At 44.1% G+C, this 24408-nt stretch overlaps 1 protein-coding gene across 12 annotated transcripts in view; it reads right to left on the reverse strand.

Annotated features, from left to right (window-relative positions):
• actn1 (actinin, alpha 1) overlaps positions 1 to 17425 on the reverse strand; it is a 27413-nt gene extending 9988 nt beyond the window's left edge. For 8 of the 12 annotated variants that reach the window (XM_071526035.1, XM_071526034.1, XM_071526033.1 and 5 more), the window contains exons 1-12: positions 17315 to 17425; positions 16781 to 16900; positions 14134 to 14220; positions 13438 to 13525; positions 10240 to 10318; positions 9373 to 9454; positions 8768 to 8853; positions 3864 to 3956; positions 3116 to 3346; positions 1965 to 2112; positions 1497 to 1647; positions 168 to 276 (exon numbers count right to left, since the gene is read on the reverse strand). In XM_071526035.1, coding sequence (XP_071382136.1) covers positions 168 to 276; positions 1497 to 1647; positions 1965 to 2112; positions 3116 to 3346; positions 3864 to 3956; positions 8768 to 8853; positions 9373 to 9454; positions 10240 to 10318; positions 13438 to 13525; positions 14134 to 14220; positions 16781 to 16900; positions 17315 to 17339 — 1299 coding nt within the window. In that variant the 5' untranslated portion in view covers positions 17340 to 17425. Of the gene's footprint in view, positions 1 to 167; positions 277 to 1496; positions 1678 to 1964; positions 2113 to 3115; positions 3347 to 3863; positions 3957 to 6987; positions 7074 to 8767; positions 8854 to 9372; positions 9455 to 10239; positions 10319 to 13437; positions 13526 to 14133; positions 14221 to 16780; positions 16948 to 17268 lie in introns of all 12 variants that reach the window. The other 4 variants (XM_071526028.1, XM_071526027.1, XM_071526029.1 and 1 more) reach the window with 3 other exon arrangements.
• Between the last annotated feature and the right edge of the window lie 6983 nt (positions 17426 to 24408).

The raw sequence follows: 24408 nt of genomic DNA on the forward strand, positions 1-24408 counted from the left end.
GTAATTATTATTTTTTAGAAGAGCACAGGGAGTCTACAAACTAGGAAAACAAAGTGGGTGATTATCAGTTAGAAATGTGACTCTCCAGTAACTCAACAGGTCTCTTATTGTTTTAGGGAGAGAACAGGGTCGCCCCAGTGTGTCTCTCTCTCTTAACCCCGTCTCACCTGCAAAGCCTCGCTGCGTTTCTGGGTCAGGGCTCCCAGCGCGTCCCACTGGTCACAAATCCTCTGGCAGCGAGCGTTTACACTGGGGGAGTCGTAGTAGTCCAGCTCACTGGAGCACAAACACAAACAGACAGGCGAACAAGAGATTCATTATCGCTATCTGCATCAGGCCTGCTTTCATTTACAAGATTTCCCTTAGTTGTTATTCATGCATTTTGTTGTTTTTGTACCATTCGCTTCCTTGATTCATTTTAATGTCATTTGATTCCTGTTGAGTCTTTGTCATCTTGATTTTTTGTTGTTTGTTTATTTGTCTTTTGGGGTGAAATGTTCTTACAAGCCCCCTGGGGTTTCTTTGTGTCACACACAAAGTTTGTATTTCTTTTTTTTCCCCTTCTCTCTTTTTCAGTGTTTGATCATTTGCATTGTGCAAATGAAGTGAACCTAAGTTCGACAGAGAGACTTTTGATGTTCTTTCATGAAAAATCTGATGACAACAACAACAAGAGAGGGAAAATAACTGAAAACACTTTGAAACCGGAGAGCGAAAGAGTGAGGGAGAAAGAAAGAGAGACAGAGAGACAGAGATGGAGAAAGAGAGAGGAGAGAGTCAGAGATAGAGAGAGAGAGAGAGGAGAGAGACAGAGAGAGAGAGAGAGAGAGAGAGAGAGAGAGAGGAGACAGGGAGAGAGAGAGAGAGAGAGAGAGGGAGAGAACTTTCAGTGAACTTTCATGCCAATAAAGCACAATGAATTTAATTGAATTGAGAGAGAGAGAGGAGACAGAGAGAGAGGAGACAGAGAGAGAGACAGAGAGACAGACAGAGAGAGAGAGAGAAGGAGACAGAAAGAGAGAGACAGACGGAGAGAGAGAGAGACAGACACAGAGAGAGAGAGAGAGAGAGACAGAGAGAGAGAGAGAGAGAAGGAGACAGAGAGAGAGAGACAGACACAGAGAGAGAGACAGACAGAGAGCGAGAGAAAGAGAGAGAGAGAGACAGAGAGAGAGAGAGAGAGAGAGACAGACCGAGAGAGAGAGAGAGAGAGAGACGGACACAGAGAAAGAGAGAGAGAGAGAGAGAGAGAGAGAGAGAGAGAGAGAGAGAGAGAGAGAGATGGCCAATACAGCCATGGAAGAGCAGAGATGTTATAAATAGAATGGGCCGATAATCAATATGTTTATCTGAATGAATGGAACGTCCTGAATGTGGCGTTTGGTGCTATAAGCCACCTTCAACATATCCTGCTCTATTTTACCCTTCATCATCATCACCCTGCAACACAGTCTACAGGTATTCACCCTGGTCTGGTTCACCATCCCGTCCCTTACTTTAACTCCTGTGCGATGGCTGCGATCTGCTCCACGCGGTCCTGGTGCGCGGCCAGGTCGCTCTCGAAGGCCTCGTGTTTCTTCAGCAGGGCCTTGATCTCCGACAGAGAGGCCGTCTCGTAGTCCCGGCACTGCAGCATTTCCTCCTTGCCTGCAGGGGGAGACAGAGAAAAATGCACGGCTAAAGTTGAGATCAAATAAAATAATAATCTCAAATCTATCAGTTTCACCATCTGTGTTCATATAGTACAGTTGTAAAGTTATATGAAAACAAAGGGCAACTGTACTTCAAAACTGCACTTCCATCAGACAATATTCCAAACATTTGAAATGTTTATAGCCTATAATTTCCATTTTACTTCATTGTGGCCTTTACCACCCAGCCTGAGGCACAGGCTGCCAAGCAGGAGCATGCCAGCTCTCTGTGTTCAGACAGAGAATAAGTCGGAGAATAAGTCTTCTCAGTACCTTCAGTCCAGGCTTCATGGATGGCTGCTTTCTGGCGAAACTTCTCTGCCAGGTGATCAAGTCTCTCCAGCCTGCGAATCTCATTGAGGAGCCACTCTTCATAGCCCTTCTCCGCTCCCTCTAGACCTCCCCACGCATTGGAAATGTCCTGTACAAGGCAAATAAAAAGACTCTTGAGGGTTTATTCTTACCAAAAACAGACATAACGGTGTTGGTTCACTAGGCCATTTTTGGGCAATGTAGATGGGCAACGCTAAGAGCGACAGGCAACAAAGTGAGACACGGGTTCAAAAATGTATTCAAATGTTCCCTAGCAACAAGATGATTAATGCAACAATGCTGAGGTAACTCTTTGGCCACTGTTGCCCATCAGAGTTGCACGTAAAAACTGATCTTGGCATCTTGATACTCTTTGCCAAATCAAATCAAACTTGTTTATAAAGCTACTTTTAGTTCAAAACAAGCTTGTCAAGAAGTGCTTTACAAGGAAAGAAAATCACATAATTCAATTTAAAGCTACAGTAGGAAACGTTGCTGTGTTGACAGCTCCAAACGGCAGTGAGAGGTAAAAAATGTAACTTTAATACCCAGAAATCATGTGACATGACAACAGTAAACTGCACACAGCACACTCATGTTTAACCTGGCCAGTCTGTGATGCTTTATACCAAAGGATACCAAAGGGACAAAAGAGAAAAAGGTCTTACGTTGGTGAGTCCTGTTTAGGAGACAGATTTCACTCTTAAATTGTGATCTGTCTCTTCCTCTGGGTGGAGAAGCGTCCATACCAGATACATTAATTTTATTGTGGCAAATAGGGCAAATCTACAGGGTCTCAATTTAGTGGGGATGAGGCTCTCTTCTCTGTTGCAGCCCCACTTTGTGATTTAAGTTGATAATGTGTGTATTTTTACATAAACATCCTGTCTAATGCAGCTTTAAAAGCAAGAAAAACAAATTGCAATCCGATGATATGAGGAAAAATATGTGATGTGTGTGTGTGAGTGGCATCCTGGGAGCACGTTCCTCTCTGCACCACTGACTTTTTATGGAACAGCAGCAGCGTTTGTGTGTGTCTGTGAGTTTGTCTCTCTCTGTGTGTGTGTGTGTGTGTGTGTGTGTCTGTACTTTCACAAGTCGCCGTGACCTACCGAGACCATCTTTCCCTCGGAGGGCATGAAGGCGGGCCGGTTGCTGAGCCTCAGCTTGGTCTGCAGGGTGTTGAAGTTGATCTCCAGCTGGCACTTCTCCTGCACCTTGGGCGGCTTATGGAGGCGGCGGTAATCTCTGAAGTCCTCCAGCTTCTGCTGCATGGCCTGCATGGTGTTCTCCGGCACACGGTTCTCCAGCCAGGGGATGGTGCGGCGGATCCACTCCAGCAGCTGGGGAGGTGGTAGTATGTGTGTGTGTGTGTGTGTGTGTGTGTGTGGAGTGAAGGGCCAGAGGAAGAGCATTTGAAGGGGAAAGAAGGGGGATGATGGAGGCAAAGGAGAACCATGCAGATAAAAGAGAAATGGAGTAAGAGGTTTGGAAGAGAGGATGTAAAAGAGGAATATGTGAGTGGTAAAAGAAGAAAAGGTTGAGATAATCCGTTAGCTAATTGCTTAGTTATTCATTTGCTTCCTACTCTAACTAATCCAAACTCAATCCAAACTTTAAACAATATTGATCTGATGCTTTTACACCTTTAAGACACAAAGCAACCATGTTTTCCTGGTTGCCGGTTTATCTTGGACTACCATGTTTTGCGCTTTGTCGCTAGCCCTGCACTCACATGGAGCACGAACACCCCCGGGGCTTGGGAGGCGAGGCAGGTGAGAGGAAAAAGGGGAATAGAGAGAGAGAGGGGTAGAGAAAGTGCGGGGAACATTATAGGGAAAAAAGAGGGGTTGTGCTCACATCACTGGCCAGCTTCTCATAGTCCTCCATCAGCTGCTCATTCTCTTGGTTGACAGCCAGCACCTTGCAGATCCTGTTGGCCGCTGTCTCGGCCTGGATGGTGTTTAGGGGAAGGGAGGAAAAACAGCATGAGACCCAGCATTGATTGAAAGTGGTTATAGGGCATCGTCATAAAGTACCGGTGGTGTTCACTCATCTATACTATATAATGTATATTCGGTGTATGCTCTATAAAGTTAATCAATTTGATTTATTTCCACTGTGGGAGCCATTGCACTGTAGAAGTTCCTCCATGCTGCATCTATCCTATACTACTTTTCCAGACTAGTCATTTTGGGGATGGGACAAGTTGCAACAGAGCAGCAGCAATGCAGCAAACATGTAAAAAGTGGGACTGCCATGACGGCTATGTCTGTTATACAGTCTGGGCTTGTGTGTTGCACTGTGAATGTCATCTAAATGTCCTAAGATTAATAATCGAATGTCGCTTTCTAGCAGGAGGGACTCTAGAGAGAGACAGTGACAACTCAAGAGGGCTTAGTCTTTAACAAGGACACGTCAGACACATATTGTACCTGTCGTCAGGTGTGTGTGTGTGTGTGTCTCCCTGGGGCACCTTTCTCTCTGCACCACTGTCTTTTTATAGAACAGCAGCATACAGTACGTTATTTTAGCCTCTCAACCTACATACAGAGAGCTGTGACTGGGGAGATGGAGAGCGAGCGAGGCTCCCAGGAGAATAACACAGCCCAGCAGGGAAAGAGAGGGGCTCATCCATGACACAACACTTCTTTAACACATGGCCTGTTTGTCTGTCTTTATAACTGGACTGAAGGAAAGGTATGAAGGAAGGAGAGTTTCCATGACAACATGTATTCAGTTAACCCGCCGGGTTCAAGATGAATAAATATGGTCAGAGAGGCTCATTCAAAACAAGAGCAGAGAAAAGATATTTGCAGCAAAAAGAGAGAAACTTGCAACATGCACAGCCTTGGGAATATGCAGTGTAATGATGTATTATAGCTTACCAATGCATCATAATCAGCCGGATATAAAAAACCTTCCACCAGTATTTTAGAGAGAGATAAAAATGGCTCAGATGATAGGATGATATTGAAATCGCAAGAAATCCATCTTTGAGTGTAATGAATCAGCTCTAACTGCACCATTATTGATTTTCCTCTAAAAAGCTTGACAAGGAAATTTACAGATTTAAAAAGACAGCGCCTGTAATCTCACAGCAGTGTCCTTTTTGGAAGCACAGAGCCACACAGTAAGGTAGACTCGAATCTCCCTCCCACCCCATTTCATAGCTCACAGACTGGCATCCCACACACACACACACACACACACACACACACAGGACGGCTTCCAGTCTCCTTTGTCAGGAGATCACGGGGGAAAGTTGGCCAGCTCTGAGACATGCTCTGGAGGCCCACGGAGCAGCGGGCGAGAAGCCTTAAAAGGACAGCCAGGATGTGCAGGTCGTGCTTCCATGAGCAAACGCAAATGCTTGCCTGCTGGGCCTGTTTACTTGAAGCCCCTACAGCCAGGCTTTTGGAGCCGCTCTACTATGAATTGCTTAGTCCTGACATCAGAGCCAGCAGAGAGAGGAGAGAGGACAGTGGAGTAGGCAACCAGCTGTTGGAAGGAGAACGTAGGACGATAACTATCTCTCAGTTGATCTTTAAAGCCAACTTGGACCTTGTATTGTAAATCTAAAGTGAGGATTTCCACGGCTAGGTCCAGCCAATGAGGCAAAGTGAGAGCGATGGTGTTTATAGGGAAATTTCTGCCCCAGCGGGTACAATCTGAGGTATTATGCGGAGGTGGAAGAACTATTCCTCTACCTCCTGCCTCTATGTGCCAGCCATGCCAGATATCGTAAAAACCGCGTGCCAGCCAGCAGTGGTTTCCGGGCCTCCGCTCCTCAGGAGGTCAGTAACTCCATTAGGGAGTGGATCCTAATAAAGATTCTACAGTAAGTGCAGGGGGGATTTAACGGATATCCTGTGTACGAGATAAGTCTCTATTATTCTCTGCAGAGATCTTTAGCGGATTTGGCATCATGTATTCCACTGACAATATAAGAACTTTATGCTGGCAGGTTGTGCGCCGGATCAAGAATCGATATCTCTTGCTGCCTGAAAGGGACAGATAAGATGTTTCTGCATTAACTCAGACTGCCACCCATGCTGAAAATGTTTGCACTCACAGCACTGTAAGGCACTTCAGAGGAAATCGTCCGTCAAATGTCATATGTTTTGAGATAAGGATGTTAACAATGCAAATGCGTGTGTGTTAAGTGAGGGTGTGGGCCGGGTAATGAGATGAGATAAGCTTGACGCAACCAGAGATCCCAGTATGACTTGCAGCTAACAGCCATCTACTGTATAAGGCTGCTTTGCTTTGGACTCCATCCTTCACAGCAGGACGGCGACTCTTGTTGGCAGGAGATAAGGGGGGGGTCAGGTGAGCCTAGTTGCTCACTGATTGGCTCGCTGCCACTGCAAGATGGCTTCTTCTGCACAGACGGGAAGAGTTTTTTTCAGAACCTAGGTTTGCCAAATGCTTAAATAATCCATCCCAAATCCTCAAGATGCCTCTGATACATAGATTCTGAAGTTTTGCAGCATTGATAATATTGTGAATATCCAAAGTGGTTCATACAACACAGCAGTTTGTGTTGGCAGTGTTGATAAATGAAAAAATATGCGTTCCAATTCAAATTTTAAAAAGCTTTAAGGAGGTATTTCGCTTGCCAGTTTGTATTAGCATCTTTCAACCTTTGAATATTAATAAGCAAGTAGTTTTCCATATTCTCGGGTGTAGTTTTGTGTTACTGCTTGTGTACTGTCATACTTTAAGGTCAAATGCTGGTAAAATTGGACTGCGGTTTGTCTGTCAGACTCTGCCAGCCACTTTGGCAGGTATCCGGTCATTGTTTGGAGATTATTTTTTATTCAAAACTTTAAATTGGCTGGTTAAACAGTAAAAGTGTCCAGAAACCACCAGGGCACTGTGGCGGGTGGATGAAAAAAGTTTGTCATGTGTCCTGCCCTGCTAGCAGGACGGGGCGGTGGTGGTGGTGGTGGTGGAGGAGGGGGGGGCGGTGGGGTCTCACCTTCTGCTTGCCTGAGAACGCGTGGTAGTAACACGACACATAAGTCATGACGGCCTTCTCATCTGGCCTCAAGGTGCTAATGATATCTGCCCAGGGAACAGAGGAAGGGGGAGAGGCACAGAAAGAAGAGAAAGAGAGAAAAAATGCACCGAGTAAAAGTGTGCAGAGACAAAAGGGGCCAGCAGGGGGCGTAATCACCGGAGGAGGCAGCAGCGGGCACAAGTCGTCTCCAGTCTACCAACGGCTACAGTTTGGCTCCAAGTTTGTTGCTTTAATTTTGTTTCTCTCCTTGTGGACCCTTAAAGATTAATTAAAATGAACTTGACTTTAAGGGTGAGGTTGCTGGGATGGCTGGGATATGTATACAGCTTGATTTACTTCAACCTATCAATATGTACATATAAGTAGCTGTGCATGATCAGTTCAAGACACAGTTTAAGTACATTCGCACCTTGTAACCAAGTGCCGATAGTAGTTCATCCCAAAACACCATATATCAGTTTTAGAAAATAATTATTACTGGAGTTTTGGCTTCCAATATCTCTAAAATATAGAGGATTCAGTCTTAGTTTTATCTCTTTGTCAAGCAAGGACTGAAGTCACCAACTCTCCTTTAGAAAGAACCAGATTTGTTTTACTTCTGTAAGAGTAGGTGTGACTTTTTTTCGAATGGTGCATTTCTTATTTAGGAACTAAACTTAGCAACATCCCACGCATCTCTAACACATTTTGAGGACCTGCCAGCGCCATATCATATCCCACACCTTTCAGATATATGATGCAATTCAGAGTCCAGCTGTAGCTTCATCGCTTACCATGAGGCAAGCTGCCACCGCCTCTTCACTCACTCCAATTATAAACAAGAGACATTTTTGATCTGCGTTGCTTAAACACAGCTGTGCTGAAATATACTCTTTTGTTCCGGGCCTCTCAAATGAAATTAGGTCTTATATAACTCGGCTCGGCGATGCTCTGTTTCTCCCTAATTGTCAGAGACGAGACAGTATACAATCTGACGCCTGTTTTCCTGTTGTTGCTCTGCGTCTGACTCCACACAAAGAAGATGCTCCAAGGTAGCTGTCAGACTAACAGACAAACAATCATTATCCAATAGAGAAAGTCTTGAGTGTCAGATACAACACTTGTTCCAGAGAAACAAGGAAACAGACTACCCACTTTAACCAGACTGTGCTTATCCATTAAAACGAAACGACAGCTTTCCGCTCGACTTTGAAGTGCCGGTTTTAATTTCATTCATTTCTCCACCCTCCATTTAAGCTGTCGTTGTCAAGGCTAAACATAACCATCCATTTAAACTGTTACATCTCTCCCACCATGCCAGACTTCGGGGTAATTTGATTCCCTCTGTCAGCCACCGTGGCTTTTATCATCGCCAATCATCGTCATTTATCAGACAAACTTCCCAGCACCTCCCACTCTGCTCAGCCTCTGTTCAGCGTAACAAAACCCTGATCAGAGATGAATGGAGGGAGAATTGGGTGTCCTGTGGCGCTATTATATCAGGGGTAGACGGGAGACACGCTTGTGCCCGTTGCCTCTAAGAACAGAGTGTTGCTGTCCCATCATGCAATTGGTGGCGTGAACCATGCGGAAAGTGAAGGAGAGCGACCCCTGGGGGGGCGGGCTGTGCACTGCAGAGAGAGAGAGAAGGCCACTGTTAGGAGAAACACAGGAGCAGAGGAACAAGGGAACAAGGGGAGTGAGGAAGAAGAGGAGGAGGAGGAAGAGGAGGAGGGGTAGGCGTTGCATCCTGGGATACCTTCTGGGCGCCTGAGAAGGCGTGGTAGAAGCTAGAGACGTAGGTCATGATAGCCTTCTCGTCCGGACGGGCAGTGCCCACAATGTCTGTGGGGAAGAGAGGAGGTCAGGGAGGGGGAGGGGGAAGGGAGGGGGGGTGTATGTTAAATAGAGGACATATAAACGAAGAGACAGGAAGTAGAACTGGGGTTTAGTTCTCCACATAAACAATATCCAGGGAAGAAAGAAAAACACGCTGCGTCACTCTCCAGATGTGCTTAACAGGCAGGATTTGATAGACTAGGCTAACTTTGCGGTCTGTCTCTCTCTCTCTCACACACACACACACACACACACACGCACACACACAAACACACACACACACACAGAGTAAGGCTTTCTAAGTGAATAGAACAAAAATACTTGAAGAAACACTATGAAGTCTTTCATTTGAGTGTACAGAGAGAACTGCAGACTCAGATTCAAGAAAAAGGCTGTGTGTGTCTCTCTGTGTGCGTGTGTGTGTGTGTGTGTGTATGTGCATCTGCATGTGTTTAAGAGAAATACTAAATACTAGAACAAAGCCTGTTTTCCTCATCATCATTGTAACATTTCTTCTCCGCTTACCTTCTGCGTCCAACATCTTGGGGATGTCCAGGTACTTCTCGGCCACGTCGAAGGCTGTGTTCAGGTTGGTCATGGGATCATCCTGTCGCCAGGAGCAGAGACATTTGACTTTTATAGATTTCAAGAATAATTTTGTATTATCTGGGTTCTGCAGTGCAGTGCTGTTTTATAGTAGCACAATTAATGGCATCTGGAAAAGTTAAAAAGAAGCACATGTGCAACTGCAAATTCAAAGTAGATATTGGCAATTATTTTTTCAGATCATGCTCTGAAACTACTTTCCTGTGCTCCTGTACTAACTGTATTTATCAAGGTGAGCGCTCCTATGTCTTATGCAATGCAACATTGATTTTTCTACCTTTTCTTACTTGTGAAGATCCACCTTGTGAGTGAATAACACTCTCTCACAATTAAACCGCTTGATCTGGGTCAAATAGTATCTGCAAATACTTATGGTTACTTAATTACGGTTTGCTTTAGTCCACTTTGGTACCAGATGCATGGCACAATATGCGTAGGACAATAAAATTAGTGCCATAAAGTTGGAAAATTCGAGGAAAATATATGAAATTCAATTTAGTATATGTCCTGGAACAGTAAACCCGTTCAAGCAGGTTACTCCAACCGGGTTAAAACACAGAAACAAAAACATATTCACAACTACTGTTTGACCTGGTTTGGTCTCCATAGCACACCAATCAGCTGCTCTTCTCCTTTTCTGACTGTGTTTGTGTTGGTTTTGCTTATATAATATGACATATGGCGAACTTGCAGCAGTATTTGTGGTTCATGGTCTTAAAGGCTGTTCTGTGTGTGTCTGTCATGCTTTATGTCGTGTATGTACTGTATGTTAGACGACACGCTCACCTTGCGCAGTTTTCCGTAGTCGATGAGCTCTGGACGGTGTCGATGAATGAGCGCACAGAAACCCAAGCCATCTTTCCAGCTGAGAGAGAGGGATTAAGAGAGAGGGAGAGAGAGAGAGACAGAGAGAGAGAGACAGGCAGACAGACAGACAGAGAGAGAGAAATCACTGTTATGGGTGAGGATGAGGTGAAACCTAATGAAATGAGGAATAGAAAAGGAATTTTACTTTGCGCTTTGATATCAAGACCATTTCCCTCAGTCTGTCTCTCTAATCAGTATCATGTAACACACCCACATCCTCCTAGTCACAGGTCCTCGTGTTACCATGACACCGCTGAGATTTATCACCATCAGAGCCTAAACGGGGTGACAGGTTATCTAACGAACCACATGGCCCAAGTCTCTTCTGAAGCTGGCTCTAACGCATGGAACGCATTTGATTGGCTTGGGTTTGTGTGTAAAACGCATGTTACAGTGAAGAAGATTTTCTAATAAGGTGAGAAAATGTCACATGTTTCTGCTGCAGTGTCACATGAATGTTGTTGAGTCAAGTGGCTTGCGGCAAAACACGATGATCATGATAAGGTCCCTCGATTCCAGCAAATTATTGAGTCAAATGCATAGAAACATGAGGAATTTTCTCACCCCTTGTGGCAGATTTTTTCACTCGTTTTAAGAAAAGTACGATTTTAAGACTGAATATAAGATTAAATAAGATGGACATTTCTTTGTTAAAGTGGTATAAAGTGGTATTTTGGAAACAAACCCCAGTCTATCTGATGTCAGTGGTGAGACAGTAAGGAGGTCACCGCTGTGCCTCTCTGATGAGGGAAGTGGAAACTAGAGTGGAAATGACCCATCAAATTATTTTCGAGGATGTTGCCAAAGCGGGTAATCAGTTAACTGTTGAGGGTCACATTTGCTCTGTGAAGCACATTGTGCTGCTTTGTTGCATGAAATGTGACATACAAATAAAGTTTGCCTTGACATTTTGGAACATATTGAAAATATTGATAATATTGATTCTTGCTTGACTCCTTTTGTACTGAGATTTAGTAAGTAAGTAGGGCTGCAACTAACAATTATTTTCATTGTCGATTAATCTGTCGATTATTTTCTCGATTAATCGATTAGTTGTTTGGTCTATAAATTAGTTGTATCGATTAGTTGTTTGCCAGAAAATGGTGAAAAATGTCGCTCAGTGTTTCCCAAAGCCCAAGATGACGTCCTCAAATGTCTTGTTTTGTCCACAACCCAAAGATATTCAGTTTACTGTCATAGAGGAGTAAAGAAACCAGAAAATATTCACATTTAAGAAGATGAAATCAGAGAATTTGGACTTATTTTTCTTAAAAAATTACTCAAACCGATTAATCAATTATCAAAATAGTTGTCAATTAATTTAATAGTTGACAACTAATCGATTAATTGATTAATCGTTGCAGCTCTATAAGTAAGTGAGTAATTTTCTAGACAAGTAATCTTACTCTGACTTGAGTAATATTTACAGATATAGCCATTTTAGTCTAATTTTTACAGGATGCTTGAAAAACTACTTCAGCACTTGGGCTCCATCCCAAAGAAAAAATCAGATTTCCATTGACTACTAGGGTTTCTTGTTGCAATACATTATTTTCGTTCTACTGTATAACTTGTAATGTGGAATAGATGCAGGATAAATGCATGAAGCACTTTTACAATGACCACTGTACCTGAAGCAGCGATACTTCTGCTTGAGTAAAATATTTCAGTCCTCTGTCCACCTCTGCCTCTCATCTCCTGACCGAGACGTATTGCTATCATCTCTCACAGAGAAACCACATCAAAGGCCGGGCCCCTGCGCTGACAGGCCCCTCTCTCCGGCAGCGGGATCATCTGGCCTCTCCCTTTACCTTCTCCTGAAATGACCTCCCCGCCCCTTTCTTCTCACCCTCGGCTTTCATCCACATCTGAGGCTCACACTGGTCTTTTTTCAATAATTCAGTACTCATACAGTCATCCCAGCACGTGGATTCATTCCTGACTAAACCCACCGGTTCTCACATGTGTATGAAACAAAGAGTGGAAAGTTGTAAACACATGAACACAGTATTCAGGATACTAGCTCCTATCCTAGTTGAGGTAAAATTCGAAAATGATTATGCTGAATATCAATGGAAAAACCTTACAAAGACCAGAAAGCATCTACAGCAAATGGGATAAGGTGTCCACCTGCCTCAGTATGCAAGTTAATTATTTATAAGACTTGAAAGTAGTAATCCACAACATTTACTATCTTTACTATCTAACTGATTGATATGACACAAATGTGATTAAACCTACACCCAATTCATGAAAGCTTTTACATTTTTCTGTTCTAAACACCCGGTGTCTGGTAGGTCTTTCACTCACTCATACTTTTTGGGCGGTCAGTACTACTGCAGTGTTGTTCTGTTGGTTACTGAGCAGATCCACTGTTGGGAGTTCAGTGCTTTGCTCAAGAGCACTTCGACTGGAGTCTCACCAAGCATGTTTGGAGCGGTTTATTCAAACTCTTTTAGTTTACCAATCAAACTCAGATGGCACCAATGGATGCTGACATCTGATAGCCAGCATTTACTCATGCTTGGAAAGCCTAGCATAACAAAATGAACACAGGGCAAACCGCAGTCTGGACTGATGCTCAAATTCAGCTATTTGTTCATCTGTTCTTAACTAGTATGAACAACAGAGGTCAATTACAGCAAAGAGCGCAGACAAGTCCATCATGTTTAGCTAAAGTTACAGGGTCTGGGATTGGATTTGTTTTGACTCCCCTAACTGCCAAAATCTTTAACTTTGTGGTATGACTTTGTGGTATGATTATCAAAACTGTGTGTCATAAATGAGCTACATGTGACTTTTGTTTACAAGTCCTGTTTCACTTAATTGAGCAGTGTGAGCCTAATCAAACAAAATACAAAAATGCAACAAAGTAAACTTTTCCACTATGGTTCCGACCAAAGAAAAATCTGTTTGCGTGATAACAACTTCGCTCATTCCCTTTCTCTGGCCCAATTTTCCCTGCTGATCCAGGGATTTGATCTGCCAACTTTTTGGTCATAAGCCCGGTTCTCTAACCTTTACCACCACTTGTTGCTATGATCCCTAACTGCCATGGGGCATGTTTGCACAATTATGCATTTATTACATTTTATGTTTTACCACCCAAAGCCTTACCTGATGTGAAAGTTTTGGATGTTGACGTTCTTGTAGGGCGCAGTCTTCCTCTGGCACCACAACAGGAGGCCTTCTTTGGCGGATGTTTCTGCGGTGGGGAAAAAGGATCATTGTAAAGTTAGTGAAACTCTCAGGCTTTACCTAGACCGATTCACAATCTATTACCACTAATCCGCATTTAGTGGCGGATTAAGTGGAGGTGAGGTGAATGGGAAGCATGTGTGATTGCCCGGATGTTTCGTGCTCTCTGGTTTCCAAGAGGTGTGAGGTATTGAAGTCTATCCAAAACAGTAAAATAAAATACTCTCAAACACTTTGCATTGAGATCTAAGGCTGTACACATTCCAATTGGATTACACTGTAAGTACATTATATAAGTTAAACAAGAAAAGAACCATAGCGTAACAATTTCCATCTCTATAGGAAAAGAATATTCTCCAAAACATTAATATTCAAATTAGCGCACATTATCTAAAGTCTATATCTGGTATTTTTCTGTTTTTTTTAAGCTCAATGATATCCGTGACAAAGGTCTCAGTGCCGAAACATTGTGTCAATAAAAGTGTTTTCAATTGCAAATGAAGACAGTGAGCGGGAGTTCCTTTCAGTAAAGTGAATTAATGAGAGGAGTGTGGAAATGTTCCCACACACACACACACACACACACACACACACACACACACACACACACAGTACCTTCCACAGAAATGTCTTGGATGGCGAAGCGGAGGATTATGGTCCAGATCATTCCCAGGGTCATCTTAGCATTACCGTCTACGATCTCTGCAACAAGGGGAAAGCAACTACATTTACATTTTGCATTTTGCATTTTACACATTTGACTTATTCAGAGAGACTTATTCTACCGCTGCAGAGACTACTGCAGCAGGAGAATAAGTTTAAATTTCTAGATTGGCAGTATTATTAACTGCTGAAAACAAGGAGTGCAAGAGTCAAAACAACAGTGGCCTGATATTAGAGTAATTAAATAGCAAACAACCAGAAAAACAAAAAAAAATACATGTTTTTATTCCCCAAGTTGTTTTTTTCATATTCACGATGACTGGCATTTACTAACTGCAATTCACTTTGCCCTTTCGAAACATAACGGGGAAAGAAAACATCATTATGCAACTGACAGACAAAGAACGTTTATGTGAAGAAAGACACCCGTGTATTTTTGCCAATGTGTTTTTAAACAGGTTCCAGCGGCCCAGGGGTCAAGAAACCCAAGTCAACACATAAATGACTATGAAACCTTTCAATTCAACACCACAATTGCAGTTGCACGACTTTTCTACATCGGCAGCGACTACTTCATAATTAAAGGAAACTGAGTCAGCCGGTACCAGGCCTTTGTGAATGAAATGTGCGATGATTCAATCATTTGAGTCTGGATCTGTTAAGCTGTGCATCAACAGCGTGCCTGTAATTGGCGGCTGTGAATGAACTGCCTCTGTCCGGTCCTCCCAGTGTTGTTGATAATGAAAATCCCCTTCAACAGGTCACCCTGTTTGCCCGCCTTCAATAATCATTCTTTCCTTACTCTAATCCAATAAGACCACAGCCGCTCAACCGTGACGGACAAATTTGTGACTGTGAAATGTCAGTTGGGACGTCCGTGCATGTAACACGGTGCAAAAGATAGCTGGGATTGAATTAGGAGCTTCGATACGGAGAGGGGGGGGTGACACATGTAGATCCATGTTGCGATTAGGCCTCATGAACATGACTGATCAACCTGGGGGAGGAACACAAATCCTGTTAATTCCATTTGAGACGATCCCCCTCCCCTCCTTCCCCTATTTCCCTCTCCCCCCTGACGCACCTCCCGACGCGACGTATGGCCCCGCGCCTCCAACCGCTCCTGGTTGAGTCTACTGACCCCCACCCCCCCCACCCTGCACCCCACCACCCCTCCACCCCTCCACCAGCACCCCACCACCCTACCACTGCTAGCGGGGAGCTGGGCAGCAGGGCCGCACGTCCAGGAGGGGATTCCAGTCGACTAATCTGTCTGGAATGCCGGTCTGGCTTAGGCGCTTTTATACCGGCCTCTGTGTGCATTCGAGAGCAAGTATAGTAGGGAAGAGAAGCAGAGAGGCATACAGAGGAAGAAATACGACTAAAAGCGAAAAATTCTGATTTATTTCATTGTTTTATTGATTTGCGTTTCTGGAAATGCACCAGAGTTATGCACAAGTTGGCTGATTTTCAACTGGAGTTCCCTGGGGTTTGATGATAAAAGCGTTTTTTTTTTTTTTTTTTTCCCTCGTCAAGATTTCTTTTAACATGCATGGCTCGTACAGGGAGGGACAGACAGGGCTAATGATGGGGGGGTGGGGGGGAGTGGAGGGCGGATACAGACATGAGAGCTGGACACCAGGAGCTAGATGGGTCAGATCAATTGATGCCCCCAAGCTGAGGTTTACCTTTTTAGGTCAGAGACTGATGGGTGGGTGGGGTCTAAGGCACAGATCCCCTGGGTGTTTATATTTTGCTTTTTGGTGCTTTTTTTAAGATATATATATATAGTTGTTTTTTTTTTGCATTTTTTACTTTATTGGAAAGTCACAGTGGAGAGAGCAGACAGGGCAGAGAGAAGGGATGACATGCCTTAACCACCACTACTGGTTGAGCCACCGGGACGCCCCAGATCCTGTGTGTTTAACCTGAATTTCACTCATTTACAAGGGATCTTATTTACCTTCAAATATTTTAAGATTATTTGGTGTACACACTTAATAAAACAAGACAATAAGTAAGTAATAAATAATTTTTGTTCTCAAATCTATGACGTGTGACGTGTACAAACACACCAGGCTACACACTGTCAATTCTAGAGAAGGCCTGAGGGCTGTCACTCAGTGTGTGTGTGTGTGAGAGAGAGAGAGAGAGAGGGAGAGAGGGAGAGAGGGGAGTGTTTACTCTGCTAAAGTCTTGTTTACTCTCTAATGGGAGGAGGACGGACATCCCCAAGTTATTTGTGCTGAACAATGAGCAGCCTCAGCCCGGAGGGGATTGCTGATCCTAAGATCGGCTCTCAGAAAATGCACTGCAAAGCACAACCTCCGCCGGAACACTCTGGAATAAGGATCTCATTAAACTGCACAGCAGCCAGCGGCACTGCCATGGTAACAGGAGAGAGGGCGAGAGACTACATTATACAGAAGTATTTACAGCAGGAGATCCAGCAAAATGGTTTCTATTGATTTGCCGACTTGGCTGATAGTCTAATTAAAACTGATGTGCAGCAAACTGAGATGTAAACAAACCCACTGAGGGTCAAATGACTTTTGCCAAAACGTCACGGTAAGACGGAGATGTGACATTATTCGCTCACCCTCTGCTCCAATAGACACAAGCTTCACTCCTTTGCTGGCGATGAAGTCGAGCGCTTTGTTAACGTTGGAGATCTTGTGGACTCTCATCTTGCCTCTCTCTGGTTTGGCCAAGCGTTCGCCTGGAAACAGGAAACAGACAAAAGGCAGATAAACAAGAGGATGAGGGCTGTGTGTTGTTGCCACAGCACAGTCTGCCAGTACACTCTCAATGCTCAATTTTAAAATAAATATGGTTTTGTTCTAAAACCAATATATGAAATAGAAGAAACTGAAATTGTGGTTTTCGGTGTCAAGGCCAACCACATTTAGGTTCAAGGGTGCGTTGGAGCGGAGCGATCCTCGAAACCAGGAGAAAACTCGAGATCCCAATGAACGAATCCAGCATTGTTAAGCTTTTCAACACCGAATGATAACATTTGATGCTGATCCTGATATCAAAAATCAGCATGGTGCCAGTTTTTCAATACCCAGCCCCGCTGCCTGTGACAATACCATGCCATCTATTTTTCGTTCCGGTCGGCTGGTTGGTTTACCTGAGATGACCTCCAGCAGCAGCATGAGTTTCAGTCCGTCCCGGAAGTCCTCCTCGATGTTCTCGATCTGCGTGCCTGCTTTCCTCAGGTGGGAGTTACACCAGGCTGTGAATGTCTACAGAGAAGGAAGGGAGAGAAGAAATCTGTCACTAGACATATAGATGTATAAGAGCCCTGTATATATGTGCAGCAGGGAAGGAATTCCCACACAGGCCACCCAGGTGCTTGCAAGGTACAGCGAACTCAGTAGTGATGCTATCAGAGTCTCATTATGCTTGGAATGGAAACAGCCAAATATCTTAAAGTCTACAAGGTTAACGTCATTACAGGCTAACAATAATGCACAACACATGTTTAGATTTTGGGTCACTAATCACTAAGGCAGCAGGGTGGCATAGTGAGTAGGAGAAAATTGAATCGCTATATTAGTTACATTGTATTCTGCTGTAGTAATCACAAATGAGACGGCTTGCCCATCACAATTTCACAAGCTCTCCATCCAAATTATATTATTTGCACTTTGTAGTGACATTTTTAAATTGTTGTTTATGATTGCTAGAACAATCTGTGGCTCAAACAAATCAAACAAATAATTCTGCACAGTCAGACTTTGCTGTCACTGAACTTTTATTTATTCCATCATATCGTGGTCGTATTGAATCGTGAACCCCATATCGTGTATCAAATCGTATCGTGAGATAAGCATATCGTCTCATCCCGAGTGAGTAGGGAGATCGGTCCTCAACAGGAGGATCTGGGTTCAAAACTCCCGTGTTTGAAAAAAGTTTCCACTCTGCTTAAGTGTCTTTGAGCAAAACAATGAATCCCTACCAGATGCAGGGGTGCTGTTCTGTATCTGACCCTGACCTCTTTAATTTCTCTTGTTGCTAAAAATACAAAGTTTAGCAGGGAATGAGAATGTGTATCCTGCTGGCGGGTTTTTTCCACTTCGTCACAACTCTCCATGTGCATCTATCTTAGCAATGCTAACATGCTAATGCAGTGTATGTTATCCATGGTGCCGTGCCACACTAGATCATTGTGTACTGTATACAGTAGGTGCAGCAGGCCTTGGATTCTCAGGCATCGCTGGCATGCTAACAAGCTAATGGAAAACATCTGGGCCGGGACTTCGGCCGCCCAACAGGAGCTGGCACGAGCGGCGGGCCCGCCGCGCGCCCTGCCGTGAACGCCTCTTTATGAGATCCCGGGTTAATTACACCCAGGGCCCGAACATCAGGCACCATATTTCCACCAGAGAGCTGAAGGAGGACCTGCAGGAGCAGAGCCAGCCACTTATGAAAGCCAGCACTGTCTTCCACTGGCCTGCCTTCCACTGCCGGGGAACAAAAGCCACTTAAAAGTCACTGGCAGGCTGGTTCGGAGCGCTCTTGGAACTTCCGCGATGAGATCACCCTTAAAAACGGAGTGGCGTGAGGTTTGTACGGCTATCAATAAACGTGTGTGGAAGAGCCGGGTTTCAGATGTGTGTGAGTTTGATGGTATGTGGTGGAGCTTGCTAAGAGACGCTAACCAATGAAAAAAGCCTAGGGAAACCCTGTGGATACTGTAGAAACTGTGGAAGATGTGGAACTTCAGTGGAAAGGGACAGATTATATAGTATTTTATCTCCAAGGGGGGAGCTGGCAGAAAAACACCAGCATTGAAGATTGATGTGTTCTGCAAATAACAACTGGGAGCCACACGCCCTCGGCCCCCGGCGCTATGTAAGACAGTCCCGCCAAGTTACTCCTGATTTAAGTCAAGCCCCCAACAGGCCCAAAGATATTTCAATTAACCTTTAATCAATAGTCTCTCTAGAGGCTAGCCAAAGTCTTTAAGCAGTTGAAAAAGGTTTGTGGTGTCAGCAACTAACAAGGCTATAAATTAATGAAAGTGTAAGAGGAGGGAGTTGGCTCTGCAGGTCGGGGTGCAGGCCATGTGCTCAGGACGCTGTGGGTCATTTTTGATGCATGTCAGCCCCTTTTCTCTCTCTCTCCCTTGTTTCATGTCACTTTCCAATGCATTCTTTCTAATTAAACAGAAAAGCCTTAAAACATTTTTACGAAAAGAAAGTCAAGGCAACTTTGCATGCTGGCAGCTCCAAAGCTGCAGCAAGAGGCAACTGTTTTAAAAAAAAAAAACAGAAATCCTCTAATTTGATGTCAGTAAACTGCACACAGCGCGCTCATGTTTACCACCCCAGCTGGTCTGTGATGCTTTACAGCAAAGGAAACCAAAGGGACCAAAGAGGGAAAAAAAACTAATGTTGGTGATGCTGTTGTTGGCTGCTCACTGCTGTTTAGGAGACAGCAGGTTTGGATTTGGAGTTTAAATTCTTCAGGGTGGAGAAGTATCCATCCCCAAGACCAGAATTGAATTTCAGCAAATAGGGCAAATCTATGGGGTCTCAAATAGGGGGATAGGGTGCTCTTCTGTGTTGCAGCCCTACTTTGTGATCTAGGCTGATAAACATGTGTATTTTCACATAAACATCTTGCCTATAGTGTAGCTTTAACAAGAACATGCTGATGAAAATGTCAAAAGGTTTTGAGTCAACTCGCAAAGAGCACAGTTGTGAAAATGGCAAAAGTTCACCAGAGGAATGCTAGCTTGTTAAATGAGATGGAGGCGGAGGAGGAGGAGAGTGGGGGGTGGGGGTGCAAGTTTGGTTGCTCTGGGCCGGGCAACAGGCAACAGGCCTCCTCCTGACAAGAATTAGCCGGCCCTCCTGCAGCTCCACTAACTCTCTGGGTCACTGTGTAGTTTGGCAGGAGCACACACAGCAAGTCCAGGCTGGCAGCCACCTGCACCGTCACATGACCGCCTGGCTGTGTTGCGGTCAACACTCCCAGGCCCTCGAGCTGTTCTGGGGACTAACTTACTGGTCCACTGGCCACACTGGCAAGGTAAAGGACTGTTTTATAAGCCGTTTAGATTTCTAGACAGAAGTAGGACATCCAAATGAATACCTGTTGAAGTGGCTAGTCAGTCTGGTCTCACAAAATTTCGTGAAATGAGCATGTCTTAAAATATGAATAACGTGCACAAAAAGTGAGAGAAATAGATTTCCCCACTACAAAGGGATTATGTGGAGGGACACAACTAGAAAAAGGCAGAAGTTGTATTATTTCCCTAAACGTGACCATTAGCTAACATTTTCACATAACAAACGCGTAAATGCAAACAAATGTGAAAATTCATGTGATTGTCACACAATCTATCCGTGTCCACAAAACCGAATCTTCATTTAAAAGTTGCTGTTCATTTCACTGTATTGGGCTTGTAGGGTAGGCAACCTTACCAGCCACACCCAAAACTGGCCTGTATTAAGCTGGAGATTAATGTTAATTGGCTGGCTCTTGGGATAGATAGTGAGTGATTTCTAGTCGCGACGACAGATACACAAGTTAGAGCTGTGCGTTTCATCTCTACATGCCTGCAGCTCAGCTTTGTAAATATTTTTTACAAAACTCAGAACATAATTTAATTGATGTGCTATAGACTGCTGGAGGAGCTGACAGAGGAACGCGTCCCCCGAGAGTTGTGATTTCATCAGCAGCAATCGCTCCGGTAAAACTATAAGCATTGGGTTTTCCCCTTGTGGAAAGACTATGTATAGTCGGGGAAGTGGCAGAATGAGTATCATAGGTTACATATGCTAATTTGAATCAAAAATGTAGATAATTAATGCTGTATTTAAAGGAATGAAGGAAAACTCCACCCTCAGACACTCTTACACTGTTATATATCAACAATCTGTGATGTTCAATGCATTTTATGGGAAATGTTGTGATAATTTACTTTTTTGGTGTACCCACTTTCCCTCAACCTGCCTCATCTACTTCTACTAAAGATTGTGATTTCCCAGAATTACTTTCAACAATCCCCAGAGAGCAGGCGGGAACTTCTGTACAGGAGAGAGTAATATCGATAGCAATGGTGTAGCAAGAGCAAGAGTAACTTCCCAGTTGAGTAAAGGTGAGAGTCACGCCCCTTACTCAAAACGCAACATTTCTTGTGACAGCATTGCATTCTGGTCTATTGAGGCTACTGTCAGTAGAGAAATTGGCATGTCTTCCTCTTCTAGTTGAAGGAGTAGTTATACGCACATCACGTAGGTGCAAGGCTATCAGAAGAACTGTGTCAATGAATAAAAGGAGTAACGCCTGCACACTTGCTCCATGCCACAAAAGTTTACTGTTGACAACGTTTCGATCCTCCTTGGATCTTTGATATTTTTGAAGTATGGCTTTTGTACTACTGTGTTTTGCTCTATGTATTTGTTTTCTATGTACCTTATTGATTTGTTTAAGTATTTTTGGATGTTTATCACCCTGGGCGGTTTGGATGGTTAACCACACCTGCCACCATAGAGCTTGTCAGCCTATGGGAGTGCATGATGTATAAATATGGGCGTGGTTTCTATTTTTCAAACTTTTCTGACCTGATGAAGATCCAAGGAGGATCGAAACGTTGTCAACAGTAAACTTTTGTGGCATGGAGCAAGTGTGCAGGCGTTACTCCTTTTATGTCTTCCTCTTCTACCATGGATTTCTCCCTGTACAATTCTTGAATATCAGTGCAAAATGGTGAGTCTAGAAAGAAGCCCTCGCTCTTTGGTTCTGAGTAGGGCTGAACAATTAATCAAAATTTTATCGAAATCGCAATATGGCCTACTGCAATTTTCAAATCGCAGGAGGCGCAATATTTGTGTCAAAATACTATTTTAAATTAAATATTGTCGTGCTGCAGAGATGTCCTGGCCTACACATCATATTCTACAGACTTAAGAAAACATCTTTGTTTGGTACAGATCCCTGCAAAAATCACACCATAATCATTTTAATAAGTTTTTCAACGAAAATGAGAATAATGATGTAAAAATTATCATTCCCTCTAATATCGCAAATAATATCGCAATTGCAATATCAGTCAAAATAATCGCAATTATATTATATTTTTTCAAAATCGTTCACCCCTATTTACCATTAATGATTTAGATAGCTGAAAAAGTTTCTGCACCAAACTCCATTGTAGCTGCACTGGAAATATCATTACATTACCACCAAACAACAAAATGGGCCCAGAAAGGCAAGAACTGCCAATAGCTGTTTTTTTTTTAACAGTGTTAGTGGTTTAGGGTGGATTTTTCCTTCAATCATCAGATCAGCTATGGATCGTTGATTGTATAAATGGAGAGTGATACGTATACTTTGCTGTCTGCAGTGTGTCTTGCATGTTCTCTGTGCAGTGTGTGTGTGTGTGTGTGAGGTCCTGTTGTCAGTATGTGCTGTGAATCTCTGTAAGCTGTTAAGAAGTCTCTGTACTCCAATGTCCCCGAGACAAATTCCTGTTCATTAACATACTCGCCAATGAAAATCATTCTGATTCTGATTACCCCGGCTTAACATGGCGTGTTTGAGCCGCAGCACAACATCCCGTGTGTAACGAGAGCCCGGCGAAAAGCATACAGTATCTCTGTGGGGGGAACTGGGGGTCGTAAAATATGGAGCCTCCTCCTGCTCGCGTCTGCCTCCTCTCTCCTGTCTCAGCCTCCCAGAACTGAGGCTGGCTGTAAAAACAACAGGAGGTCAAGAGCGGGAGGAATCTGCTCCGCATCAACTGCAGGGAAAGTTGCCAGCCGGCGTCATTACGCGCAACACTTTTCCCATGGCAACCGTCAAACATACAGCGTTAAACCGGGAAAAGTACAGTAAAGCAAGGCATCCAAGGTATTGTACTCAGTGATGTAATGGTACATAAATTAAAAAAAAGCTGGGTAAACTATGAACTCCGTGATTTATGGTTTACTCCGTTTGATACTTGTGTGCACTTTATTTCACAATTAAAGCAGAGGGTTGACTGGGTTTAGTTGAGTCTTCCCCCACTCCACTACTCCCCTGATTGTGCCACATAATGTGAACAATATCTTGACCGATGATGCAAAAGCTGCGACCGAAATAAGACACTCCAGAGCCGCCGCGGCGTTGGCTTCTCCTTCAAAAAAACCCTTGCTATCTCTCCTCTCTCCTGTTCCTTTCCCCCACCTCTCTTCCTGCTTCCAGCCTCCCCCTCATCCACTCTTTCCCTCCCTCCCACTCCATTAATCAACCTCAGTTAGGAAAATATTTCCTGCCTCTCTGCCAGTTCCATATTAGTACAATCCTTTCACTGAAACAAGCCAGCTCATGAGTGCAAGCCTCTCGCCATATCCAAAACGCACAGGCAGACAAATCTAGGGAGAGAGGAAAGGCAGATATTGTTGGCAGGCCGTCTTGACACAGGAAAGTGGTTTTCAGCGCTGCAGCCAGTTTCTCAAGCCCGTCTCCAGCCCGGGGTACCAGAGGGCCTCTCATGTCCTGATGCAGCCCCAGCAAGAGAGGCAGACGAATTGCAAAGAAAAACGTCTAGAAAAACATCTTTCCAGCGTCTCCTCCAGAATGTCCGACCAGCCAGTAGAAACGAGCCATGAGGAGGCGAGGGAAAGAGGGAAAGCCATATATCTTCATAATCCACGACACAAGAAACTATAACACAGAATGAATACTTGGCCGTCTCGGTGAGAGGGAGGGAGGGGAGGGAGGGGAGGGAAGAAAGATCTCTGTGTGCCCCATGGAGGTGAGAGTGTCATTTCTCTCCTGTTAAGTCTATTTCTGCTGCATTCATTTCACTCCGACTTCACTCGCGGGGGCCAGAAAGCGCTGGTGGAAAGGAAAGCGGTGTGTGTGTGTGTGTGTGTGTGTGTGTGTGTGTGCCAGGAAAACGAGGCTGACGAGAGCTGCGGCACCTTCCTGCCTCAACACGCCGCAGACTCCCAGATGATTCCCGAACGCGTGATGGATTAGAGCATCGCTTTTAACGAGGCAAGTTCACTGAGAACACGTTCTGAATTACAGCAACGCCAAAGGAAAGGAGTGTTGCACGTGGAGCAGCTGGGAGTTCAGTGTCTTGCTCAAAGGCACTTTAACAGTATTTGATAAGAGAGGAGAGAGCTTTTCTGATTTTCCAAACCGTTCCGGGGACTTGAACCGCCACATTTCGGTCACATATCCCCTTCTTTACTTCACACTGCAGCTGAAGGTGTCCTAATT

This window comes from Centroberyx affinis, unplaced genomic scaffold (genome assembly GCF_046629955.1).
Source record: "Centroberyx affinis isolate AG114_WGS23_722 - 3 ecotype Tasmania unplaced genomic scaffold, CSIRO-AGI_Caff_v1 ptg001378l_1, whole genome shotgun sequence".
Lineage (NCBI taxonomy): Eukaryota > Metazoa > Chordata > Actinopteri > Beryciformes > Berycidae > Centroberyx > Centroberyx affinis.